The 24,421-nt window shown below is 43.1% G+C and overlaps 1 protein-coding gene across 1 annotated transcript in view; it reads right to left on the bottom strand.

The window, feature by feature from the left end:
* The window catches only part of EPAS1 (endothelial PAS domain protein 1), a 115,161-nt gene that overhangs the window by 36,607 nt on the left and 54,133 nt on the right, over positions 1-24,421 (bottom strand). The window contains exons 2-4 of the mRNA XM_021001228.2: positions 15,698-15,888; positions 1,102-1,253; positions 355-439 (exon numbers count right to left, since the gene is read on the bottom strand). Coding sequence (XP_020856887.1) covers positions 355-439; positions 1,102-1,253; positions 15,698-15,888 — 428 coding nt within the window. The remainder of the gene's footprint in view (positions 1-354; positions 440-1,101; positions 1,254-15,697; positions 15,889-24,421) is intronic.

The raw sequence follows: 24,421 nt of genomic DNA, 5'->3' as shown, positions 1-24,421 counted from the left end.
AAGGCAGGTTCACAGTGAGATATACTGGAGTAGGAGAACTTGCAGCACTTTATGAATCTTATCATGGGGCCTTCAGTCCACTTGGCCTATGCATACCGCCCAGCTCTACTGCAGGAAAATCATTAGATTACAATAGCTAAGAGCTGAGGAGGACCTGAGTTCAAATCCAGCCTCACACCAAACATTTGACACTTACTAGCTGTGTGACCCTGGGTAAGTCACTTAACCCCAATTACCTAAAAAAAAAAATCCTACAATAGCTAAGAGTCCCCTTGCTTGTGTTCACAGACAGTGGAACCACAGACTTCCCCAGGATTTATTAACAAGGCAACATGAATCAGAAAGTCATTTTACCATTCCTTAGAGTCAGGTTCTCTCGGATCTCTTCGTGGTCACAAGGGTGAGTAAAGTCAAAGATACTGTGTCCAGTTAGTTCCACCTATTCCAAAAAATAAAATGAGTTGGGGCATGTGAGTATCATTGTTCCTGCTGCAGGGATGAAAGAACTCAAGAAAAAGGTCACTTTGCTGAAGTGGAGATGGGGAAGGAATTGATTCTAGGTAGGGGCATGTTGGTAAACATTTAACAACCAGCCCTCCCAAAATGCACAACACACTTTTAAGTTACATCTGCATCATTCTAGACAAATCAAGTTTCTAGACAAATCAACAAGACAACAAATTATACTCTGATTTGCAGAGTTTTCAGATTTCTGAAGTGTTAATACTGAGAATTTAACAATCAGCAACAGGGGCTTCAGCACAACCCTGATTCTAGGCCTCCCAATACTCCTACCTCTCCCCCTCCAAAGTGTACCACTGGACACTACGGGCTGACACCAAAACAGAGAAAATACTACAACTTTTAGAGAAGAAACCAGAGTGGAGACAGCCTCTAGTATGTAAATTTCCTCAAACAAGATCTTTCCTTCAGGGTTGGAGGCAATCATGCCATCCAGCTGCTGGTCAGTCCCAGGCTAGCCCGGGCTGGGTGGTTTCCTGAAACAGGGGATTACCATCCAAGGAGGTGTTCGTGGGAAACAGATCACCACAAGACCGAAAAGCTTAGAGAAGAACAGAGGAGGAGGAGGAGGAGGCCAACCTGTGTGAGTCCCATGAACTTGTTGATGTTTTCCGACAGAAAGATCATGTCTCCATCTTGAGTCACTACAGCGATGAACCCTTCCAAGGCTTTCAGGTACAAGCTGTCCATTTGTTGGTCTGCTTCCACTTCATTTTCATTCTCAGTACACACTGGAACGAGAGAGCAAGGGAATAATGTCTGGCAGGAAAATGGACCCCACTGATAGGCTCTTGTGTTTCTACAAACACACGGAGGTCGTCTCTCAATAGATGTACCAATGTGCACATGCACACGTACATGGGAGAAGCAGAGTAACAGGATGGATCAAAGGCTGGACTTAGACTTAGGAAGACTCGGGTTCTAGGCCCACCTCCTTAACATACTCTCTGTAAGACCATAAGCAGGCTGTATCCCAGGACACTCCCCTAGAACTTTCCTACTAAGTCATAGATTGGGTTCTACTGACACACAGCAGGGAGTTCCTGCACCAAGAGTTCTCCACACCATTGAAACCTCCGATCCTTCACGAATTTTGTGCACGTGCAGGTACACGTATTTTATAGATATCATGTCTCAAAAGTCCTGCTTTAAGTTTTAAGTTTTTAGATGCTTTTTTAAGTTTTAAGATGCTTAAAATTGCACTAAGACTATTGGGACATGACTAAGATGAGGGGAAAAAAAGGAAAGGGGAGGTAGTGACCTTTAAGGTCCCTCCTAGCTCTAAATCATATGCTTCTATAATCTGGAAATAAGTAAATACTCTGGTTCAAAAAAAAGGGAAAAAAAACCTGTTGGGACATCTTGTATATGGTACAACAAAAGCAGACCAGTGGACTCCATAATTTATTCAGAAGAGTTAGGAAATGGAATGCTTTGGTTAATCCAATATTCTCATGGATCAAAATTTGTCAAGGAATAAAACATGTAACATTAGAATTGTGCTGAAAATGAAATCTTCCCCCATCCCCCCCCATTCTGAAAGGTACTTTCTAGATCTTATGTGATAAGGGTGGTACAGTGGAAAGAGTGAGGGATTTCAAGTCAGAGGACCTGAGTTCAAATCTTGCCTCTATTACATACTACCTGTGTGACTTTGGACAAGTCACTTCAATTCTCTGTGTGTCAGTTTCCTCATCCGTAGAATGAGGGAGTTGCAGTAGATAACTAAGGTTCCTTCTAGATCTAAACATATAATAGTATGATTTATTATGCTATGATCCTATACCATTATTATGAATATCATGATTAATTTTAGGAGGGTGGAAAGAAATTCTACTTCACAGCAAGAGTCTCAGTGTTCTCTCCCAGGCATAGAGTGAGTGTCCCCTTGAAAAGCAAATACTCACATGAATAAAAAGAGTGATCAGGAAGCTGAATCTTCTTTTGGACATTATTCCACTCTCACCCCATCACTTTTTGAGGCCTAATAGCCCTGACTGTTGTCATGGTTGGAAATGAGGTTTGGCTTTGCTTCCTCACCCTGAATTCTGCAGATAATGGCCTTCTCTGGAGAACCGTCCCCAGTAGAAGGCAGATGGACTAAACGTATGATCTCACTTGTAAGAGGAATCTCCCATATGAGGAAAAGCCCCTTTACTAATGCAGGTCAGCACCTTCTCTGTGACTCATAGTCTTGGAGAGTGACCTGGGAGTCAAACCTGTGGCCCCTAAACACTCCCAAGAACAGCGTGAGCTAGATTAAAATGTGATTGGGAAATATTTAGTAAACCAAATCAAAACACAATAAAACATAGTCAATACGAATATGTGGTTTTCTAAGTCAATATGCACCAGGAGGGATCCTTCTGTATGGTTTAGTGGCTGCTGTTTCTGACACCACTGGCCTACAGCACTGAGACGTTAAGTGATTTGCTCATGATGTTGTGACTCACATAGCCAGTATATGTCCCAGATGAGACTCGAACTCAGATCTTCTTGACTACAAGGCTAGCTCTCTATGTGCTATGCCACACTGCCTCTTGCCACCTCTCCTATCCACCCAACATAAACTCAATTCAAATCTGTGTTTTCAAATATGAGTATAACAAGTTGGTCTCTCTTCTTCTGCTGGGCTCCCTGGCTCGGTCAGCAGACCCTGCTCCCCATTCATTCAGTCATATTTGACTCTTTGTGACCTCATGGACCATACTGACCATGGGGTTTTCTTGAATTAAAGCAGAGGTTAAATGACTTGCCTAGGGTGACACAGCTAGTAAGTGTCTAGGGCTGGATTTGACTTCTTGACTCCAGGCCCAGCACTCTATCCACTGAGCCATCTAGCTGTCTCTGTTCCCCAAAGGTCCATCAATCACTGAATGGGGAACCCAAGCCCTATGTTAGTCCTTGAGAAGCTCACAGTCTGGTTGGAGAAACAATACTCTCCTCCCTGAAACAATGAAAGACCATTTCAAGACAGGATAGACGCCAGAGTCAGATCATATGGCCCAGACTAAACACTCTACAGGGGTGGGGAATCTGCAGCCTCGAGGCCACATGTGGCCTTCTAGTTCCTTGGGTGCAACCTTTTGACTGAGTCCAAGTCTGACAGAACAAATCCTTTTATTAAGAGAATTTGTTCTGTGAAATTTGGGTTCAGTCAAAGAGCCACACTTGGGGACCTAGAAGGCCGCATGCGGCCTTGAGGTCACCGATTCCCCACCCATGTCTAGGAATTCACACAATCACACATTAGAGCTTGAAGAGCCCTTAGAGAGGATCTAGTACAACTTCTTCATTTTTACAGATGAGGAAACTGAGGCCCAGAATTGCTTGAGGTCACACAAGTGGTAAGCAGCAGAACAGAGAGAGCAGGGGTAGTTAGGAAAAGCTTCCCTAGAGGATACAGGACCAGAGACAGGTCCTGGCAGAGAGGAAGGGTCTAGACTGATGCTTAAAGGTAAACAGACAATTCTGAAGGTAAATTTTGGTGGTGGTGTGCCTAATGGATTGGAGTGGGAAAGGGCAGTTTAGAAGTCAGAAAGGAAAACCTGTGAAAACACTGACCTACCAATTACTTTGGGCATCATTGAGTGCCCTATTGATATTTGCAAAATTTAAAGACTCTGCACTTGTCTCAGACAAAAAAATGCTTGGTCATCCAGACCCATTGGCCATAACCCAAACCAAGCAGGGAAGGCAGGGCCCTAGCTAATCCGGCCTAATCTGTGTTTCAAACCACAAACTCTAATTTGCTTTCCCTCACTCCTCTCCACATTCATCCAGTGTTGGCCACAAAAAGGCCTAGGGAAATTCAGGTATGCCTCATCTTAAGCAAACTTAACCTGGATTTACAAGGCAATTAAATGAGGGAGTAATTTGTTACCCTATGAAAGTCTTTTTCTCTTTAAAGTAGAGATGACCCCTCCTGGGGTGTATACTGCAGAATCTGATTTATAGGCAACTTTTTCAGGAATACATTTCTTGTATAAGTCGAGCCCACCATAGGTTAGCCCAAGGTCAAGTTTATTAATTTCATCATTTTGGCTTCCTTCCCACCCACCAAATTTAGACTCAGGAACATATTTCTACCCCTTTGAAAGGAAATGGACCCCAATACAGAGATGCCCTATAAAGGGATATCTAAGGTGATGATGGTGCAGTGAATAGAACTTTGGGCCTGGAATCGGGAAGCCTCATCCTCATGAGTTCAAATTCAGCCTTCCTAGCTGTGTGACCCTGGGTAAGTCACTTAACCCTGTTTGTCTCAGTTCCTCATCTATAAAATGAGCTAGAGAAGGAAACGGCAAACCACTCCAGTATCTTTGCTGAGAAAACCCCAAAATGGCGATGAAAAACCACACACAACTGAGGTGCCATTGGGTCCATTCCTTACATGTTGGGGGGGACTGCTGGGTCAGGGCATCTGCACGATTCCAAGCTGCTGTCTTTGACAGACAAAACCCAGACTAAGCAGGTCCTCAGTCTTCTCAGCTGGTTAATTATATACAATAGTGCTCGGGCAGTCTTTCCTTTGCCTCAGCCTGACTAACAGGAGGGAGTGAATGGGGGGAATTTCTTTTCTGCTCTCCACCCTTTCCTGGCTGCTGGGAACAGGGGAGGTGGTGGGTCTCTGGGGGAAGAGGGTTCATTCCTGTGTCTGAATGGGATCCTGGTGAGAATGGGAGGCGTCTGCCTTGTCCTTGAGCCTTACCCCAGAGAAGAACCCTGCCCTCTGCTAGAGAATTGGCCTCCTGAACTGATAAGTTAATCTGCAGATACACTAATGGGTATAGCTAATAGGCTAATGCAAAATATGGGGTGCAAAGAGCACTGCAAGGAGTGTCAGAAGGCCTGAGTTCAAGTAATGGCTGGAGTACTTGCGCCATTGCACAGGGCAAGTCGCTCATTCTTGATAAGGCTCAGTTTTCTCATTTGCAAAACAAAGTGAAAAATGCTTCTGCCTTCCTTGCAGGCTTCTTGTGGAGAAACAATTTTGTGAATGGTAATGTGCAATATAATGTCAGACATTATTACCACCCTTCTCAGGAAACTTAGCTGCAGTTTTACAGGAGTTTTTCTGGGGACATAGCACCCTGAGTCAAGGCCATGACCCGCAAATGGAGGCTATTTCAGGCTCTGGAACTGCCCGTAAGGGAGATATTTGAAAGGAGTTTTTTAGCAACCCTCCTTTCCCTGACATCCCCACCACACACACACCTATACACACACACACACACACACACACACACACACACACACACACACACACACACACACCCCATACCATATTAGGGGGGAGGTCACTGAAAATCACCATGGCCTTTGCCCTGGAACCTAGGAGCAATGAGCCTGGGTTGAGTTTTATATTTATGTCTTGGGGTCCAGGAGCGCCTGCTTCTCTCTCCATGGCCCTTCCCCAGAACATTCTCAGGTCACTCTCCAAGAGTTAAGAGTACAGACCAGAAGCTACAGAGTCAAAGGACCTGGGGTTCAAATCCTCATTCTACTACTTGCTATTTGTGTGGCTCTAGCAAGTAATTTTATCTCCTTGGACCTGTTTTCTCATCTAGAAAGACGGGAAGAGATTAGATCAAGGGTTGTGAATGAAGGGCCTATGAACTTTTTTTTTTAAATATGTGGTAACTCTATTTGGGTATAATTGGTTTCCTTTGTAATCCTATATATTTTATTTTATGCATTTAAAAACACTACTCTGAGAAATCCATAGGCTTCATCAGACTGTTGCCAAGAGGTACATTACACACACACACACACACACACACACACACACACACACACACACACACACACAAAAAGGTTAAGAACCCTCGGCTAGATAATCTGTAAGATCTTCTAGCTTTAAATCTTATCACCTTGTGAAGTCAAAAGGCCCAATATCTGGCTAGGGGCCGCGAGGAAAAGTGAGGCTACCTTTTCAGTAGGTACCACATGACTGAACACCTCCTCATCCACAGTCATATACTGTTTTCTGCGTCCGTGTTTTGTTTTCCCCAAAAGATCATAAACTCTTGGAGGGCACAGACCTCTTTTGTACTGCCACGGCATCTAATAATGTAGAGCTGGCTGAGCACACAGTAGGTATTAAAATACTTTCAGGCAATGACTCATCTCCATGCTCCTAGTAGTAGATTGTTAGGGGAGTACCTACTACATTCCCAGTATTATGCCAGCCCTTGTACAGAACACAGAAAACGACACAAAACAGACTCTTTTCAAGGGGTTCACAGTCTAACAAAAAAAGATAGGAAACACAGACACAAAAGGTGAAATCCCCAACAAGAGGTCTGAGGAATGAGACCTAGATGACGGAGTCAGAGCCCCTGGACCCCATCTCCAGGGCCATGACCATAACCGTCTGCATAACCTTGCACAGCTGACTTATCCTCTCCGAGTTTTAAACTCTTCCTCTGGAAATCGGAGCCAATAATCCCACCACCCAGGGTTGTTACGTGGATCAAAGGATGTGTTCAGTAATTTATAACCATGAAGTACTATATTAATTGTCAGCTCTAATTACTGCTTGGCACAGTGGCTGAGCACATAACAGAAGCTCAGTAAATATTTGGTGACCAGTTAACTTATCTTTGGTTCCAACTCATTTCTCCCCCCCTGTCATCACTTTGGGTTTAAGCCCAAAGGAAGCTAGCTAATCACTGGCACAGCAGCTGGGCTGTCTGGGGAAGGCTCCCCACAAGGTCTAAAACAATATTCTTTAATGCTAAAAATAGCCAGAGAAGCAGGCTTTGATGGCTCCCCACCGCCAGGATGTGCGCTGGTCCTGCGTTTGGGGGCACCTTTTCCAGAGTGCCGGCTTGTTTCCTTCAGGCGGTGCAGCGCCGTGAATAGGGGGCCCTCATGTAGGACCAGGAACCCAATGGTACCAGGGGTTGGCCAGCCATAGCCAGGGTAAGCAAAAGCAACAGGGCCCTGGTTTGGATTTTCTAAAGTTGTGGCAAGCTTCTCCAAGAGGATAGATCCTTACCATAACTGAAAATTTTCCTTCATAGGAATTTTCAAGACCAATTTTTGTCCAATCTTAGAAAATTCTACTTCTGCTCCCCCCTCCCCAAATCTTATAGCTAAAATAAGAATAGCTTTTATGATTTGCAGAATACCTTAAAGACACTGTCAGTTCTTCTTTACCTACTTGGGGATGGAGTTAAGGTGTGGGTGGGGGAATGGGAGAGGGGATGGTACCTACCAGGTGGCTTAATTTTAAATGTTTTACATTTGCCTTGAGCCTACCACCTATACTACCTTCAGTGCTGGCCACTAACCAGTGTGTGCTCAGGGAGATAAACTGTGTAATATTAAGCTTGAACCAAAGCAAATTTAAGAACCTAAACTATGGATGGGGAAAATATCCTGCTAGGCATTTCAAAGACAAATACACATATTTTTTAAATTATCTGCTATTTTATATTATCCACGTCTCTAAACCCAGCACTTGTTAGCGGTGAGACCCAGGGCAAATTACTTTTACATCAGTGAATTGCCTCAGTTTCCAACTCTGCAAAAATAGGAATACTAATATTTGTACTATTTATTCTTTAAGATTGTTTAAGAGTTCTACAGAAGTGTGAGATATTGTTATTATTACTAATAATAGAGGTATACATAGCTGATAGAGAGCTGGCTTCCAAGCGGGGAAGACCTGGGCTTAAGTCTCATCTCTGACACATAATGGCTGGGAGATTCTAGGCAAAGTCCTTCACCTCCTAGTGCTTGAGGCAACTCTGAGACCATAAGCTGCAGAGAAGGTGTGGGTCTGCATCCTAGAAGGGGTTTCCTCATGTGAGACTTTCCTCTGTCACTAAAATCACAGGTCTAATACTAATCTTTATCCATATATTATGAACAGCTATTTCGATTAGCATAGATAATTTTATATGGCTATAATTTTATATAGATGATTTTATATAAATTTTATGTAATTTTATATTTTATTAGTTAATGCTATAAAAGGCAGCATAATGAAACAGAAACAGAAATTGATTTGTAATCAGAAGACATTATTTGGTACCTATGTGACCCCACTTGGACAAGTGGATAGTTTTCTAGGCCTCATTTTCCTTATGTGTAAAATGATAGTATTAGACTAGATCAGTGGCCCTTAACCTGAATTCCATGAACCTGGGCAAATCTGAGCCCTTCTTTTCCTCTTCCCTAAGATGAAGGGGAGTAACCAAATGGTATCCAATGTCCTTTCCAGCTCTAAATTTTGCAAAACTATGCTACCTAAGGTCACTTTGAATTTTAAAATCTGAATTCTGTTGACTCCATATAAAGTGTGAACACTTCTGGGAGAAAGACACACGAACCACACAGAAAGACTTAGCAGCTACTAATATTTGAACATAAATGGCTTCAGCCGCTTCTTGGGACAGGTAGCCAACAAAGCTTAGCAGTTTTGACTTGAGGTTAGCAGTACAGAAAGGGAGGAGGAGAATCTTACACAATACTTCTCTTGTACCCTCCTAGTAATTAGAAAGGGGAAGGAGAATGATGGTATTAGAGATGGAGGGCAGAGGGATTGTTGGAGGGATGGGCGTCAAAAGAAGACAAACTTTGCCTCCATAATTTTGCCAAGGGCTGGCTCTGCAGTTAAATCTACCGGGGGCAGGGGTGGAGGGAGGGAGGAACATGGGCATAATGAAATCCTGAGAGCATTTGTCCCCCTATTTTACCATCTTTCCTCCAGTGGGCTAGAAAGCCTAAAAATGAGGATTTTTTTTCATTAAGCCAGGTAGCACCCCTGTGTAAATTTCTGGGAAACAACAATCCATCTGAGCATCCTTTTCAGAGAATAAAACACACGTTCAAAAACATGTCTTCAAATGCCTCTCTGGTTTTAAATGAGGTTGAAAAAAAGGCAGTTAAATGTTCTTGTTTAAGTTTGGGAAGCTGCCGACTTATTTTCTAATAAAACCAAAATTTGCATAGTTGATTCAATTCCATTGCAAATAATGGTACCCAGCAGGCAGCGCTGTTCCATTGAGATGATATCCTACCAGACTGCTGTTTGCTGAACACCTCCCACAAAAACACTTGAAGGCAATCCAGTGACCGACCATTCTACTGGTGTTCCCTCCACTTAAGAGGGTGTTCTGTTCTCTGCTCCACATGGAAGCGAATATTATAAAGCTATTGTTTGAGTTGGCTTCCTGTGATACTAATCTCAGTCAGAGGGAAGGTCCCGACCCACAGCCTGGATTTCTAAACGTTACAGGTTTCCTCTCCAACATTCCCACCCAGAACTGCCTACTGAGAAAATCAAAGGGAAATGTGTCTGTGAGTGAAGACCAAGTCTTTCTAAAGCAAGCCTTGGTATTTTGTACACTTTTCACCTCTGAGCTGTACAACCAGCTATTTCCTCTTATGAAACGAGCCTGAATGGGGGAATTGCTCTGGGTGCAAAGAAAGAACTCTCAAACAATGGACCCCCAGTTTGTTTGCCTTTGCAAAAGCCCAGGAGTGCTTGCTACAGTTTGAGAGATGCTGCTGACACAAGACCCCTCAAAAAAACATGATGCTGTTGGTTTGATTTTTTGTGTTTGTTTGTTTTTGCATTCGGTTTCCTTTTCACAATGTTCTTCCAACAGATTCTGTGCTTAAAGAAGGATTACAAGTAGTTGTAAGAGAACATGAGTAAATTAATTTAAAAAAAATACTCCAAAAGAAAATGGCCCCAAAGAAGGAAAGAAAATTACCTTTTTGCTAACACATTCTTCCTGAAACAATTTCTATGAGATGCCCAACCCAGGGACACAGGACTCCCTGTGAGGAGTCCAAAGAGTAGCAAGAAAAGAACACGTAGGCTGTCAGAGAAAGAACACTGGACTTGGGGTCATAAGACCCCAGTTCAAGTCTTGGCCCCTGTCACTTTTTGGCATCTGATACTCAATTTTACCATCTATAAAATGGGAACAATTAATGCTTTCTCATAAGGTGAACACGAACCATACAGAATGACTTAGCAGCCACTAACATTTGAGCATCAATGGCTTCAGCCACTTCTTGAGCAGGTAGCTGACAGAGCTTAGCAGTTTTGACTCCAGGTTAGTAGCATGGAAAGGGAGGAGGAGTATCTTATACAATACTTCTGAGTATCGGAAAAGCCCAGGATCAGAGCCCATGTATATGAAGTGCTTTAGATCTTCAAGTGCCATGTTTTTTTAAAGTATTGGTTTTCCGATGAGGTTCTGCTGTGGTGCCTCTCTCGGTGTGGAAGCGAGCCTTGGTTTGGGAATGCTATGTCAGGGAAGCCCAAAGTCAGCTAAGGTCTTCCCCAGCTGGAAAGCCTTTGAGTACAGGCCAGGAACCAATTATGTGTCTGTCAGTAGAAAACCTGCTCTTGGAGGTCAGAGAGGCTCATTGCCAGAGGCTTATCAACTAGGTAATTTCCTCCCCCACCCCCAACCCCATCCCACCTCAGCAACTCAAGGAACTCCATCTCTTAAATGACTGCAATCTGCAAGAGGGTGTGTTCACACCAAGGAAATCACAGATCCTTGAAACAAAGGCTTCAGACCCAGAAGACAGAAAATAAATAGATAAGTGAAGGAACAAACAAACCAGCTGAGCAGGCCCTGCTCTTCCCCTTCCTTTTCTTGGTGTTTGCTGTGCCTTTATAAGGGCTCCTCCTCAAGGTCATCAAGAGCAGATCACCAAGGGTAGAAACTTTTTATACTTTTCCTTTGTTTCAGCCCCTTAGCAGCTCTGCAGAACAACAGGACAGAGTGATGACCATGAATGTTGCAAGGTCGGCCCTCTAGCCCCGTGGCCCAAGCTCAGTCCACTGGTATTCAACACTGGCTACATCTCATGAACAGACGTGGAGAGTGATGTCATCCTGGGGAGGCCCTTCTCCTATAATTTCCTCCCTGGGATACAAGGTCTAGGTGGCACCACACTAGGATATAAATTATAGTATGATAATATACTACAACATGATGTGCAACAACTGTACAAGAGAGACAGTAAAGCACAGCTGAAAAGACAGCTGGTCTCAGAGACCGGAAGGACTGGGTTCCAGTCCTAACTGGCCCCTACAAGGCTATGTGATGGTAACAACAACAACAACCCTGAGCAAGTCAGTTTACCACTTAGAGTGGCACATAGTAGATGCTTAATAAATGTCAATATCAACTACTGGTGTGGAAAGGAGTGTATGATTGTAAGTTGCAGAGAAAGTGTAGACCTGTATTATAGAGGGAGTTCCTACGTCAGTGAAAACACAGGTTGTTTCTATCCCTATGATATCCTACTTTGGATCAACCACAACTTCTCTCTTCACTCATGGCAGCCTGGGGCTGGAGGGAAGCCGCAGGGAGGTGAGCAGGGATGGAGGACCGGATTGGGAATTCCCTCTCCACAAATCCAGAGCAGTATCTTCAAAAATCAGGCGTGATCATGTGCAGAAAAGGTTCCAACTTCTGGAATCTACTTCTTTCAACAACATGTTGCCAATTAATAGTGAGGCAAAAAGAGCTGTGTGAATTAACAGAAATTAAATTAGGGCATCTAGAGAAAAGCTGTTGGTAAACCAAGTATTTTAGGGCCTTTGTGGTATAGCAGAAGGTCAGTAGACTGGTGTCTGAATTTCCCCTGATGGCCTTTGGTTTCTGTGGATTCACATAAATGTCCTCAACATTAGATGCCAAAAGGATATTAGGAGAAATGGCAAAAACAAAAAACAAAAAGCATGCTTCTTCAGCAATCATTGACATTAAGCCAAATCTTAAAGTTATCACTAAAAGATAAAATTCATAAAGCATTTGAAGTCAACACAACTGCTTTAATTTTATTTAACTTAATCCAACGTAATAAATTTGAGAATTTTCTGCAACATGATCATGCTTCATTCTGAAGCATTTTGGTTCATATTTTAGAGTTGGAAGGGCCCTTAAGCACTCATCTAGCCACAGCCCTCTCATTTCACAGATGAGGAAACTGAGGCCCAGAGAGGTTAAATGATGTGCCTAGAATATGTGAGTGAGAGAGCCAGAATTGGAATCCAGGTCCCCTGACTCCAAATCCAGAGCTCTTTGCCATGCCGCACTTTGTAGAGGTCAGTGTCTCCTCTGTCAACCTGGCAGACAGCCCTGCCTCTGGTAAGGATTTATCTGCCCTCCTTTGGAACAGTAGCGGGAGAGATATGATAAGGATTTATGCTCATAAGCTGTAATGTTTCCCTGATATTCCCAGCATTAGTTTCTCAGCATGAACAACTCTCTCATAACATTTGTCCATATCTAGCTTGAACTTTTGCTTCAAACCATTGTTTCTAGCTTTCCTATATCCCAGGGTGGTGAACAATCCTTTCTTTTGCATTGTTACTTTGAAGGTATTTATAGAATGTGGTCTTGCCCTTGGCCCCTCCTTGAGGGTTTTCTCTTCCTCTACAATATATACATTTAGCTTACTTCTGCCCCCTGCACAATTCCTACTCCCAGTCCCTAGATCAATCAGGTTGCCCTCTGTATTTTTCTTTCAGGTTTTTTTTTTCACCCTTTATATCCTTCCTGTGCTTGAGGGACAGGAATAGCACACACCATTTCAGCATCTCTCTCTTTTTTTAAATTAGATTCTCCTCTATTCAGGATTTCTCTCCTAGAACAGCACAATTCACAATGGGATGGGATTGATAACTGGATTCCGAGGCAGTCTGCTTTCCCACCTGAATGGTAGGAAAATGGAAGAATTTACAAAATACTCCTCTCCATGCCAGTCCCCTGCCCCCAAATCTCTTTGCTGTTCAATCTTTGAACCAAAATTTCAGGAAGACAGGGCATTTTTGGGTCTAATGCTGATCAGAAAAGAAAAGGGGAGGGGAGGGGAGGAGAGGAGAGGAGAAGAGAGGAAAAGAGAGGGGAGGACAGAAGAAGGGAGGAGAGGAGAGAAGGGAAAAGAGAAGAGGAGAGAAGAGGGGAGGAGAAGAGAGGGGAGGAGAGGTGGGGGAAAGGGATGGGAGGACAGAGGAGGGGAGGACAGAGGAGAGGAGCACAGGGGAGGACAGAGGTGGGGAGGAGAGAAGAGGGGAGGATAGAGGAGGGGAAGGGAAGGGAGAGAACAAGAGAGGGAGTGCAGCCCAGCCTATGTGAGGGGAAGCATCAGAAGACAGACAATCTTTGGTGATTTCTAATTCAGCCTCTTCCAATTGGGGCCCAGAGGTCACTTTGTTTTTATACCTTTCTTCTGTCTTTTGTATTTATGTCTTATCCCTCTACCAGACTGCAAGTGAGGCAAGCTTCCTTCTCAGTGGTCCTGAGGAGCTCGGTGTCCCAGACCAGAGAGACCGGCTAGGTCTTGCTTTCAGCTTACTGTCTTCTGTGGCCTGATTCAGAATTTCTCTTGGGCCTTGTGGGAAAGGCATAAGAAAGGGTACACCCTTTCCTACTTTATAGTCCTGGAATCGTTTCTTTTGGGGGAGGTAAAACTCTTAAACGTCTCTCTCTCTCTCCCCACTCCCACCCCTCCCATCAAACTGAATTAGATATTCCCTTACTATTATTAATTAAATCTTAAATTTTAATCCATGATGGATCATATGATAGTGCTTAACTCCATTAACTCCAGCATTAAGGTCATTCCTTAATTAACTCCAGCATTAAGGTCATTTTTTTAAAATCCCATAAACAGACTGGCATATGAGACATGTGATTTTTTACAGATAAGAAGAATAGCTGGCACTTATATAACTATGTGTTAAATGCTATATAAATATTATCTCATTTGATCCTCACAACAACCCTCGGAAGGTAGATGCTATTATTATCTCCATTTTACAGATGAAGAAACTGAGGCAAACAGAGATTAAAAGACTTGCCTAGGGTCACACAACTAGTATCTGAGGCTGAATTTGAACGGAGTCTTCCAGACTTCAGGCCCAGTACTCTATCCACTGTGCCATCTAGCTGCCTACTTAGTTCAGCTATTTGAAATTAATGTTGTATAAAAAGTGTTCACCACTGCCTCCTCCCTCAGCCTGTACAAGCTGGTTCCTAGCTGTTTCTGGGTGGTACGTTCTTTGATATGATCTGCATTATAAATATCCCAGAATTTGGGGATCCTGGGAGCTGAGGATGACTACTTGATACGCATGCAATAAGAGGGTGGTGGTATCTCCTTTCCTTAGCTCAAAGACTTCAGGCGTACTGCAGACCAATACAACCTTATTTTCGAAACTTTGCATCTAGCACATTGTGCATCTAGCACAATGTTGTGCACACAGTAGGTGCTTAATCAACATTTACTGGATGAGTCTTCTTCTCTATGCTTATACTGCTATACTTTAGGGGGAAATGGACAAAGGAAAATAACCTAGTCTGAGACCAATTATCAAAGCTACTAAAGGTTCAGAAAATAAGCTCAAATCACCCTTTCTCTAGGCTTTTAAAAAATGTATAGATAATAGAAGGGAAGAGACAAAAAGGTGAATATAAATGGAGGAGGAGAGGTCATGGAGGGAGGGAAGGGGAGAGGGAGAGAGGGAGGGAGGGTGAGAGAAGAGGAGAGGGAGGGAGGGAGAAAGAGAGAGAAAGAGAGAGAAAAAGAAGGAGGAGAAGGAGGAGGAGGAGGAAGGAAGGGAGAGAGGGGAAAGGGAGAAGGAGACTGGGGAGAGGGAGGGGGAGAGGGAAGGGAGAGAGAGGCAAGAGAGGAAGAGGGAGAGAGAAAGAGAATGAGAATTTCTATAACAGTTTAAAGTATACACAGTTCTTTTTCAATGACAAATATCTGAGGTAGGTAGGGTAGGTATCACTACCCAGTCTTACATATGAAGAAACTGAGGCTCAGATTAGTTAAGGAAACTGCCCTCAGTCATATGACTAGAAAACATTAGCATCAGGATCCAAGCCATTAGCATCAGGATCCAAGCCGAATCACCCGACATTAAAACCAGTTCTTTCCACTGCATGGTGCTGGCTCTCTAGCAATATCTAACACAAAAGAATGAGTCACTAATGATGAAATTTCAGGCCAGAAAGGTAGCTATTCTCCATCAGGCAGACTTTTCAGGAATTCTTTAAAATCACACCACAGAGGGGTTCGCTTGTGTGGGGGAGGCTGGTCTTTCTGAGGGAGGAGGAGAGGTTTTTAGTATTCTGGTGGGAGGTGGGGGGGGGTGTCACCCCTGGCCAGCCCCTTCTCTCACCTGAGGACAGGAGTTTGTGTGTCCGGAGGAAGCTAATGGCCAGCCGCATGATGGAAGCCTTGTCCAGCTGGGAGCTGACATTGTGAGGCAGGGGGAGCTCATGGGCAAGTTCGTAGAAAACCTCTGTTTCCTTGCTCCTTCTGCACCGGGCAGCATCTCTCGACTTCTCCTTTCTCCTCTCTGAACTACTCCTGCACAAACGAGAATGAGAAAGAGTACGTGAGGCATTTCTGGAAACACCCTTTTCATCTGTTAAGTCCCTGCTAGTGAACATCGTGTGAAAGAATCACAGGATAGCTGAAATGGAAGGGCCCACAGAGCTCATCCGGTCCAATCAATCAATCAATCAGTACACATTTATTAAGCATCTGCTATGTACCAGGCACTGTGCTAAACACTGAGGATACAAAAAGAGGCAAAACAGAGTTCCTGTCCTCAAGGAGCTTACAATCTAATGGCGGAGACAACATGCAAACAAATACGTACAAAGAGAGCTAGAGACAGGAGAAATAGGAAATAAGCAACAGAGGTAAAGGCACTGGAATTAAGAGGGGTTGGGAAGGCTTTCGGTACAAGGTGGGGTTTTAGTTGGGACTTAAAGGAAGCCTGGGAGGTCAGTGGTCAGAGTGTGGAGGAGGGAGCATTCCAGGCACAGAGGATGGCCAGACAGAATGCCTTGTGCAGAGAGATGGAGTGTCTTGTTCATGGGACAGACAGGAGGCCAGTGTCACTAGAACAAAGAGTTGAGGAGTAAGGTGTAAGAAGACTCGAAAGGCAGGAGGGGGCTAGGTTAGGAAGGGCTTTGAATGCCTGAACAAGGAATCTCTTGGATTATATCCCTGTAAAGTGGCAATCCCATCTTTAATGATGACGACAACAATAATAGTCATGGCTAGCATTTATATAGGGCTTTAAGGGTTGAGAAGCACTTTACATGTTATCTCATTTGATTCTCCAAATTAATATCTATAATAATTGCACTATTGACAATATGATAATAATATGAAGCCAACATGATTATCACCCCCATTTTACAGATGAGGAAACTAAGGCAGAGAAAGCATAAGTGACTAATCCAGGGTCATACAGATAGAAAGCATACTTGAAGACATTCAGTGAGGGGAAACCCATTAAGCTCCCCAGGAAGTCCATTCTATTTTTGGAAAACAATAGCTGATGGGAAGACTTTCGTATTTTTTTTTATAACATTGAGTCAAAGCATGCCTGTTTGCCACTTAAACCCAATGCTGCTAGTACTGTTGTCGTCTGGCTCCACACAGAACAAATCCAATCCTCATTCCATGTGAGAGTAGCTCCAATACTAGACAAAGCAATGCCCTTTGTGCATCTTCTCTCCTCTAGGATAAAGGTCCTCAGGCCCTTTAACTGATCCTCTTATGGCATAGTCCCCAGAACTGCCTGCTTCAGAACACCATGCTTCTATTAAAGGCAGCTTAGGACATTTGTCCATCACCTGTAAGATCAAGTCCAGATTCCTCAGCCTGACATTCTAGCCTCCACAATCTGGCCTCAATTTCTCTTTCCAATTCTATCTCCCACTATAACCCTACATGAACTTTCACTTCAGGTAGGATGGTCTATTCATTGTCTACTGGATGAACCTCATGTTTTCCCACCTCTGGGCTTTTGTTCATTCCATTCCTCTGGTCTTCTAGAATGCCCCCTGCCTCCTTCCAATTATATGTCCAGTTACACTTCCTTCTTTCCTTCAAGGCTTAGCTCAAATCCCAACTCCTCAGGGAAGTCTTCCTTGACCACCCCCAGCCCATAGTGATATCTCCCTCCTTTGAAATCACACTACACTCTATTGCTTATATTACTCATTCATCCTACACTGACTTTCTCTACTGGTCTGATTTTCATAAGCACTGATCTTGCCTCTCCCAACCAGAAAGTAAGCTAGAGGGCAATGATCCATATTCTCTTTTTTCTCTTGTATGCCTCATGTTGGCTAACCCTGGACTGGGCACAAAGTGGACAGGAAAATAAGTTAATTAAGGGCTGTCAGTAAAGCAGATGAAATACTGGTGTGGGGGCAACATTAGGTGGGAGCATCCTTTGGACATCAACAAGACAGAGGTAAGACAGACAAAAGGTTTTCTTTTCCAGAAGAAAATAACGGCTCAGAGAAAACAAACTTCCAGTGCCAGAATTTAGAATATATTTCAAATCATTATTATTTCCATGATAAAAACTTAAAGCTCTATCACACCTAGAAGAAAAAAAAAACAGCTAGTCAGGCATCTTAGGAAATGCTATGTACTTTGCAGTACTAAGCACATAATTGGTAAGTTTTAAATAAGGCTCTGACCCAGCACTGGTGCTTGGGTCCAAACTCCATTATGCCAAGCTTATCAAGATGTCTCTCTCTCCCACCTACAAGCAATCAGCTAACCAGTAGTCATTAAGCGCCTGCTTTGTGCCAAGCACTAGAGCAAGTGCTAGGAACATAGAGACAAAAATATAAATCAGCTCCTGCTCTCAAGAGGCTGACTTACATTCTGTCTGGGGAGATAAAGTTTCAAATAAGAAAGTATGTTGGGAAAGATAACATATATTCATAAGTATGTAAAAAATCAATACGAGGTATATTTTGGAGAACTCCTTGCTTTGTCAAGAATTTGAGCTACTCTCACATGGAATTAGGATTGGATTTGTTCTGTGTGGACTGAGAGGGCAGTAATACTTAGGAGCACCGGGTTTGAGTTACAAGCAAGCATGTTTTGACTCCACGTAGAACATTCCAGGGCCCACGAAGTGCTTCAGGGAATCCTAGACCTTACCCATCCTTAGCGCTAGAGTGTCCAGTGGGGACAGGTTTAGAAATGTTCTCAGAGAAGCTCTTACATTCCAAAGTCTATCCCCATCTAGTCCGACATAGTCCCACTGGCCCTCCTGGGCTCACTGGGATCAGCACCTTGTGAGTCATTTGTTGTGGAAGCCATGACAACTACATGGTCCAATCCAAGTCACTGTCTGAGGCCCTCACTTGTCATGTGGTGGTAACCCTGAGTTTTTGAAGCCTATGTTAAGTGTTAGGTGCTAGTGAGCTTGAAAGGCCAGGGAGTATCTCTCTCGTCTGAGGACCAGAGTAGCTCACATCAGAAAGGCTCACCTCTGAGAAGGTTCACAGATGTACAGAACTGTGGATTTAGAGCAGGAAGGAACTTAGAAGTTACCTAATATAACCTCTTCATTTTACAGATGAGAAAGCTAAGCCTCGATGATAAAAATAATAATAATAATATGATAACAATAATAGCAGCATTTACTTTAAGGTTTGCAAAGTACTTTGCAAATATCACCTCATTTGATCTTCACAACAATTTTTTGAGGTTTTACATCTGAGAAAATATGAAAACCTTCAGTGACTTGTCCAGGGTCACACAGCTAGTAAGTGTCTGAAGCTGGATTTGAACTCAAGTATTCCTGATTCCAGTTCTAGAGCTCTATGAATTTGACACCTAGCTGCCTAGAGAAATTAAGTGACTTGACCCATATAGACAGTAAGTGGAAGAATGGGGATTTGAACTTAGAACGGGACCACTAGACAATTAACCTTTTTGGCCAAAGCACCTACCTAGAATGGCTTGGAGGGGTGGCAATTTTGATATTTCAAAAGATCTATGATTTCATCTAAACAGACAAATTCAAGATTTTTTTTTCAGTCCCTTCAACATAAAAAAAATCTCTTTGGGAAATGTTCTCCAGCCTCCTGAGCAGGAGATGGAAGAACATTTATTTTGTTCTTTAGCAGCATGGCAGACATTCTCAGCCCTGGTATCTTTGCCAGTTTTGCTGTTTGGGAAGGCTGGCTCTCCTAATTTTCCCTGCGGGTTGGTTAGTCACCCAAACTAAGCATACAGTCATACCAGAGAAACAATTTTCTAGCATCTAGCCAGTCCAAACCTTGGTGGATATGGCCAGGCCTCAGCATAATTACAAAATGGGGGTGGTTTGCTGGCATGCTCTCAGCCTCCCCTGTCTGTTCCCTCCTGCCGTCTGTCCCCCACATTGCCTCTTCTCACTTCCATTTCGTATGCTCGGTTACCACTTTTGCCCTTTCTCGCTCTCAAAACCCACTCTCAGGGGAGAACTCTGAGATCATCACTGTGATTATCTTCCCCTTTCTATTGTCCCCTGTTAAAGGAATTTCAGGTTTTGGAGGCTGTGTGCACCGTGGCAAAAGCATGGAAGTTTCAAAGGATTTGAATTCAAATCCTCAATCTTTGACTTACAAGCTGTGTGGCATTAGGGAAGTCACTGAAACTTGTTGGCCTTGAGTTATCTCATCTATAAAATGAGAGGGCTGGGCTAGATAAACACAAGGTGAATCAGCCACACCTAACCAGGCCTAACTCCTCCCCCACCTTTCAGTTTCCGTAGAACCAGGCCACTATGCCATCTCCAAATCACAGATCTGCATACCATTTTTCCTTTCGTCCACCCCACTGTCGAATGCTTGGCACAGAGTAATTGCTTAGTAAATATTTTTCCTTCCTTCTTTTTCTTCCTTTCTTTCTCTTTCTTTTTCTTCCATCTATGAGTGAGATGTTTGGTAGGAGGGAAGGATCTCCTTAAGTTCCCCCCACCCCCACACACAAAATCACACCGGTAAAGTGACTACCCACTCTACCTATGGGTAAAGCGAGTGCTGTTGATTTTTCAAACTGATCTGATTTCATCGTTACAGGACAATACAAATGAGGAAGCTCCTCCCACTAATACATCAGCTGTGTACCTGCTAGAGTTACCTGGGGCTTCTAGAATTGAGGGGACACCCTCAGGGTCACGCGGCCAATATGTGTCAGAGACAGGACTGGAACTCAGGTGTTCCTGCCTCTTCATTCCTTAATTAGCTGCCTCTTAGTCCCTTTCTAAGAAATCAATCCAGACTCCCTTTGGGTCAAGGGAGGGAGAAAGGAAATGAGCACCTACTAAGTGCTAAGCACGATGCTAAGTGATTTACACATACTATTTCATTTGATCCTCACATATTACAGTTGAGGAAACTGAGGCAAAGTAAGTGACTTTCCCAGGGTCACAAAGCTAGTTAGTGTCTGAGGATTAGAACTCTGGTCTTCCTGACTGCAGGCCCAGCGTTCTATCCACTCCACCACCTAGACTGAACTATTTTTTAAAAATCACTGAGTTCCATTCTCAGCACCAACAGTAGGATCCCAATCCTAAATATTATAGAGACAACAGCCACCTAAATAAGGTCATGGATCAGGGTCCTGGAGAAATACTGGACAGCAGGAAATACTCCAATGGCAAGTCAAGCAGACAAGCATTTATTAAGCACCTGCTATGTGGCAGGCATTGTGCTAAGCCCTAGGGAACTCCAGCGGAGTGTTGTGATATTACAGTGGTTACAAGGGAAATCTTCCACTGACTTTGCCACTGCTCCTCAGGAAAGCAAGCTAATTGGGAGGCGACTGACCTTGTCATAAGGAACACAAGACAAGTGAAAACCAGTGGGGGATGGGGATGGGAGGGAGAAAGGCCAGCTATAACGGAGAAATAGCACCACTCTTCCAGGGGAAAGGAATTTTTCTAAAATTGCCAAATATCAAACAAATACGATCACCAGCTCCTCTCAGAAGAGACATGGAAATATAGCGACCAGCCTTTCAGCCCACCCTTCCACAGTGCTTGGGACTGCCTCGAATACAAACAGTATATGATAAACTTGACCAGTTTTTCCATGGTCACTGCCCTGATGGGGACTTATAATCACATTGGAGAGACAAGATATATAAATATGGGAACTCCAATGTGGAACCTCCCTTCATCAAGGCGGCCTGAGGCATAGGAGCTGATTGGCCCAGGATTTCACAGCTAGAGCCTGCCTGTAAGAGGCTGTTGCCTTCCATACCAGGTAGTAAATGATTAAATATCAAGAGAAGTACAGGTAGTGAATGCAATGGAAGCTATAAGAAGAGAGAAGTGAATTAGAAGGGAGAGGACTGGAAATGGTTAGGGAAGACAAGATGTAAGTCACAGAGAATGAATGAATAAGTGGGATGGTTTTAGAAAAACCTGGGAAGGGGTGGCTAGATGGCACAGTGGATAGAGTACTGGCCCTGGAGTCAGGAGGACCTGAGTTCAAATATGACCTCAGATACATGATATTCACTACTGTGACCCTGGGCAAGTCACTTAACTCTGATTGCCTGGGGAGGGGGGGGGAAACTGAGAAGACTTATATGAACTGATGAGAATTGTGCAGAAGCAAGAGAATAGTATACATAGTAACAGCAATATTGTACAATGATCAACTGTGGATGATTTAGCTATTCTGATCAAGACAATGATGCAAGACAATTCCAAAGGACCCACAATGAAAAATGCTATCCACCTCCAGAGAGACAATTGATGAGCTCTGAATGAAGACTGAAGCATACTTTTTTACTTTCTTCCTTTTTCTTGTTTTGTGTGTACGTGCATTTTCTTTTGCAACAGGGCTAATATGGAAATATATTAATCATGCAAAATTGATATCGTATTGCATACCTTCCCAATGGGTGGGGGAGGGGCAAGAGGGAGGGAACAGTTTTGGAACTCAAAAAAAAATTTTTTAAGGAATGCTAAAAAACTTTTTACACATAATTAGGAAATATTTAATGAAATAAATAAAAATATATTTTTAAAAAGAATGAATGGGTAGAAAGAGAACAGGAGAAGGAGTAAAGGCTATTTAGTTTTTTGGCCTCACGGTGAAAAGTCAAGTCTACATGTTCATAGGTGACCTTATCCCTTTCTTGGAAAAAGTACTGTGGAAAAGGAGAATGGACTAATTGCAGAATGAATTCAGAGTAAAAAATGAGAGAAGGAAGAGAAACCATCTGCAAATAAGCCTCAGAAGGCATTATTGGTAAAAATTAGACCTCACCCAGATCTCAGCTCAAGCCTTTCTTCCACAACATTTACTAGACGTGTGACCTTGGGCAAGTCACATAATCTCCTTGAGCCTCAATTTCCTCATCTGTAAATTGAAGACAATAATTCTTGTACTACCTACCTCACAGGGGTATTTCTAGGAAAACACTTTGGGAAACTGTACAGTACTATAGAAATTCGAGAGGAAAAATGGTAAATACAACCAGTCTCAGAGACAGAAAAGCCTGGATTCAAGTCTTCTGACTCATACTAGCTGTTTGATCCTGGGCAAGCCATTTAAACTCTCTCTGTGCCCCCAGGCAAAAGGTGCTGGGCTGCACTGGTATTCAATCAGTGAACAAGAGTTTATAAAACACTTACTCTGTGCCAGGTGCTAGAGATGTAAAGAAAGACAAAAACAGGGTCCCTGCTCTCAAGGAGCTCACAGTCTAATGATGGAGGCAACATGCAAGCCATTATGCACATATAATATTTATACAGTAGAAACTGAAAGTAATCTCAGAGGAAGGAGACTGAGAAAGGCCTCTTGCAGAAGACAGACATACGTATGAAATCACAGGTCCTCTCCAATAATGATGATGATGATGATAATAATAATAATAATAAAGAGATGAGAACTATGGCGATAAAGATGGCAGTAATGGTTATCATTGTTCATAGGGTAAGTCTTAGTTTCACAATGCTCACAGTGCCTAGTGGCTTCTTCTTCTTGCTGCCCATGGCCATGCAAAGAGGATATTTATGAAGTCTCCTTCCTCTGAAAAAACAGAAGTCCCCCCAAAGTCCAAAGTACTCTTTGTCCAGGATGGATTTGCTTAATGAGGCAAGCTCTCAAGAACCCACAAAAACCAATGTTAGAGGGGGCCACCAAGTCAATAATTTACATTTGTCACCGTACTTTCCCATCCATTATCTGATTTCATCTTCTCTCTGCTCTGAAAGGCTGGCAAAATAGGTAGCTCCATCCCCATTTTATAATGCAGGAAACTAGGACCAGATCGATTAACGGATGGGCACAGGGTCACATATAAAAATGGCAGACCCTGACCCCTAGGCTAGTGCTGTCTCCACTAAACATTTCCATAACAGACTGAAAACTTTACTTGGACATGATAAGAGAAAAAAGTAGGGAATCAAAATTTAACCAGGTGCCTTGCTTTAAAAGCCACAAACTCATTCTTACTGTATTTTATAATGCTGGGCTTTTGGAGTTGGAAATCAGGAGAGACCTGGGTTCAAATCCCCTCTCTGCCATTTACTTGCTCTGGGAACTTGGGCAAGTCATTTAAATTCCTTAGACTTCCATTTCCTCATCCGCAAAATGAGGTTAAAATATCTGTACTACCTACCTGACAGGGTAAGGATTAAATACTTATATGTATAATGCCTTGCAAAGCTTAGAATGCTTTAAGAATATCATTCTTTTCATCATAAACAAATAATTTGGAAAGTCTTTGGCTAATGTGAAATCTTGGGGTAATCATGGTAATTAGCACTATTAAAGATTAAGAACTATTAGCACTTTAAGTGTGAAGGTGACACCTCTTTTTAAAACCTAGTTAATGGGCAACCTCTATCTATTTTTCAGAAGATTCTTCACAAATTCAAGATTACAAGATCATTCAGAAGACTTGTCATTTAGTCGTTTCCATTGTGTCTGACTCTTCATGATCCCAGTTGAGGTTTTCTTGGCAAGGATACTGGAGTGGTTTGCTACTTTCTTCTCCAGCTCATTTTACAGATGAGGAAACTGAGGCAAACAGGGTGAAGTGACTTGCCTAAGATTACACAGATACTAAG

The sequence above is a fragment of the Phascolarctos cinereus genome, unplaced genomic scaffold, assembly GCF_003287225.1.
Source record: "Phascolarctos cinereus isolate Bilbo 61053 unplaced genomic scaffold, phaCin_HiC Scaffold_2;HRSCAF=192, whole genome shotgun sequence".
Lineage (NCBI taxonomy): Eukaryota > Metazoa > Chordata > Mammalia > Diprotodontia > Phascolarctidae > Phascolarctos > Phascolarctos cinereus.
The sequence above is the reverse complement of the archived record's forward strand: the minus strand, read 5'-3'. Positions and strand labels throughout refer to the sequence as shown.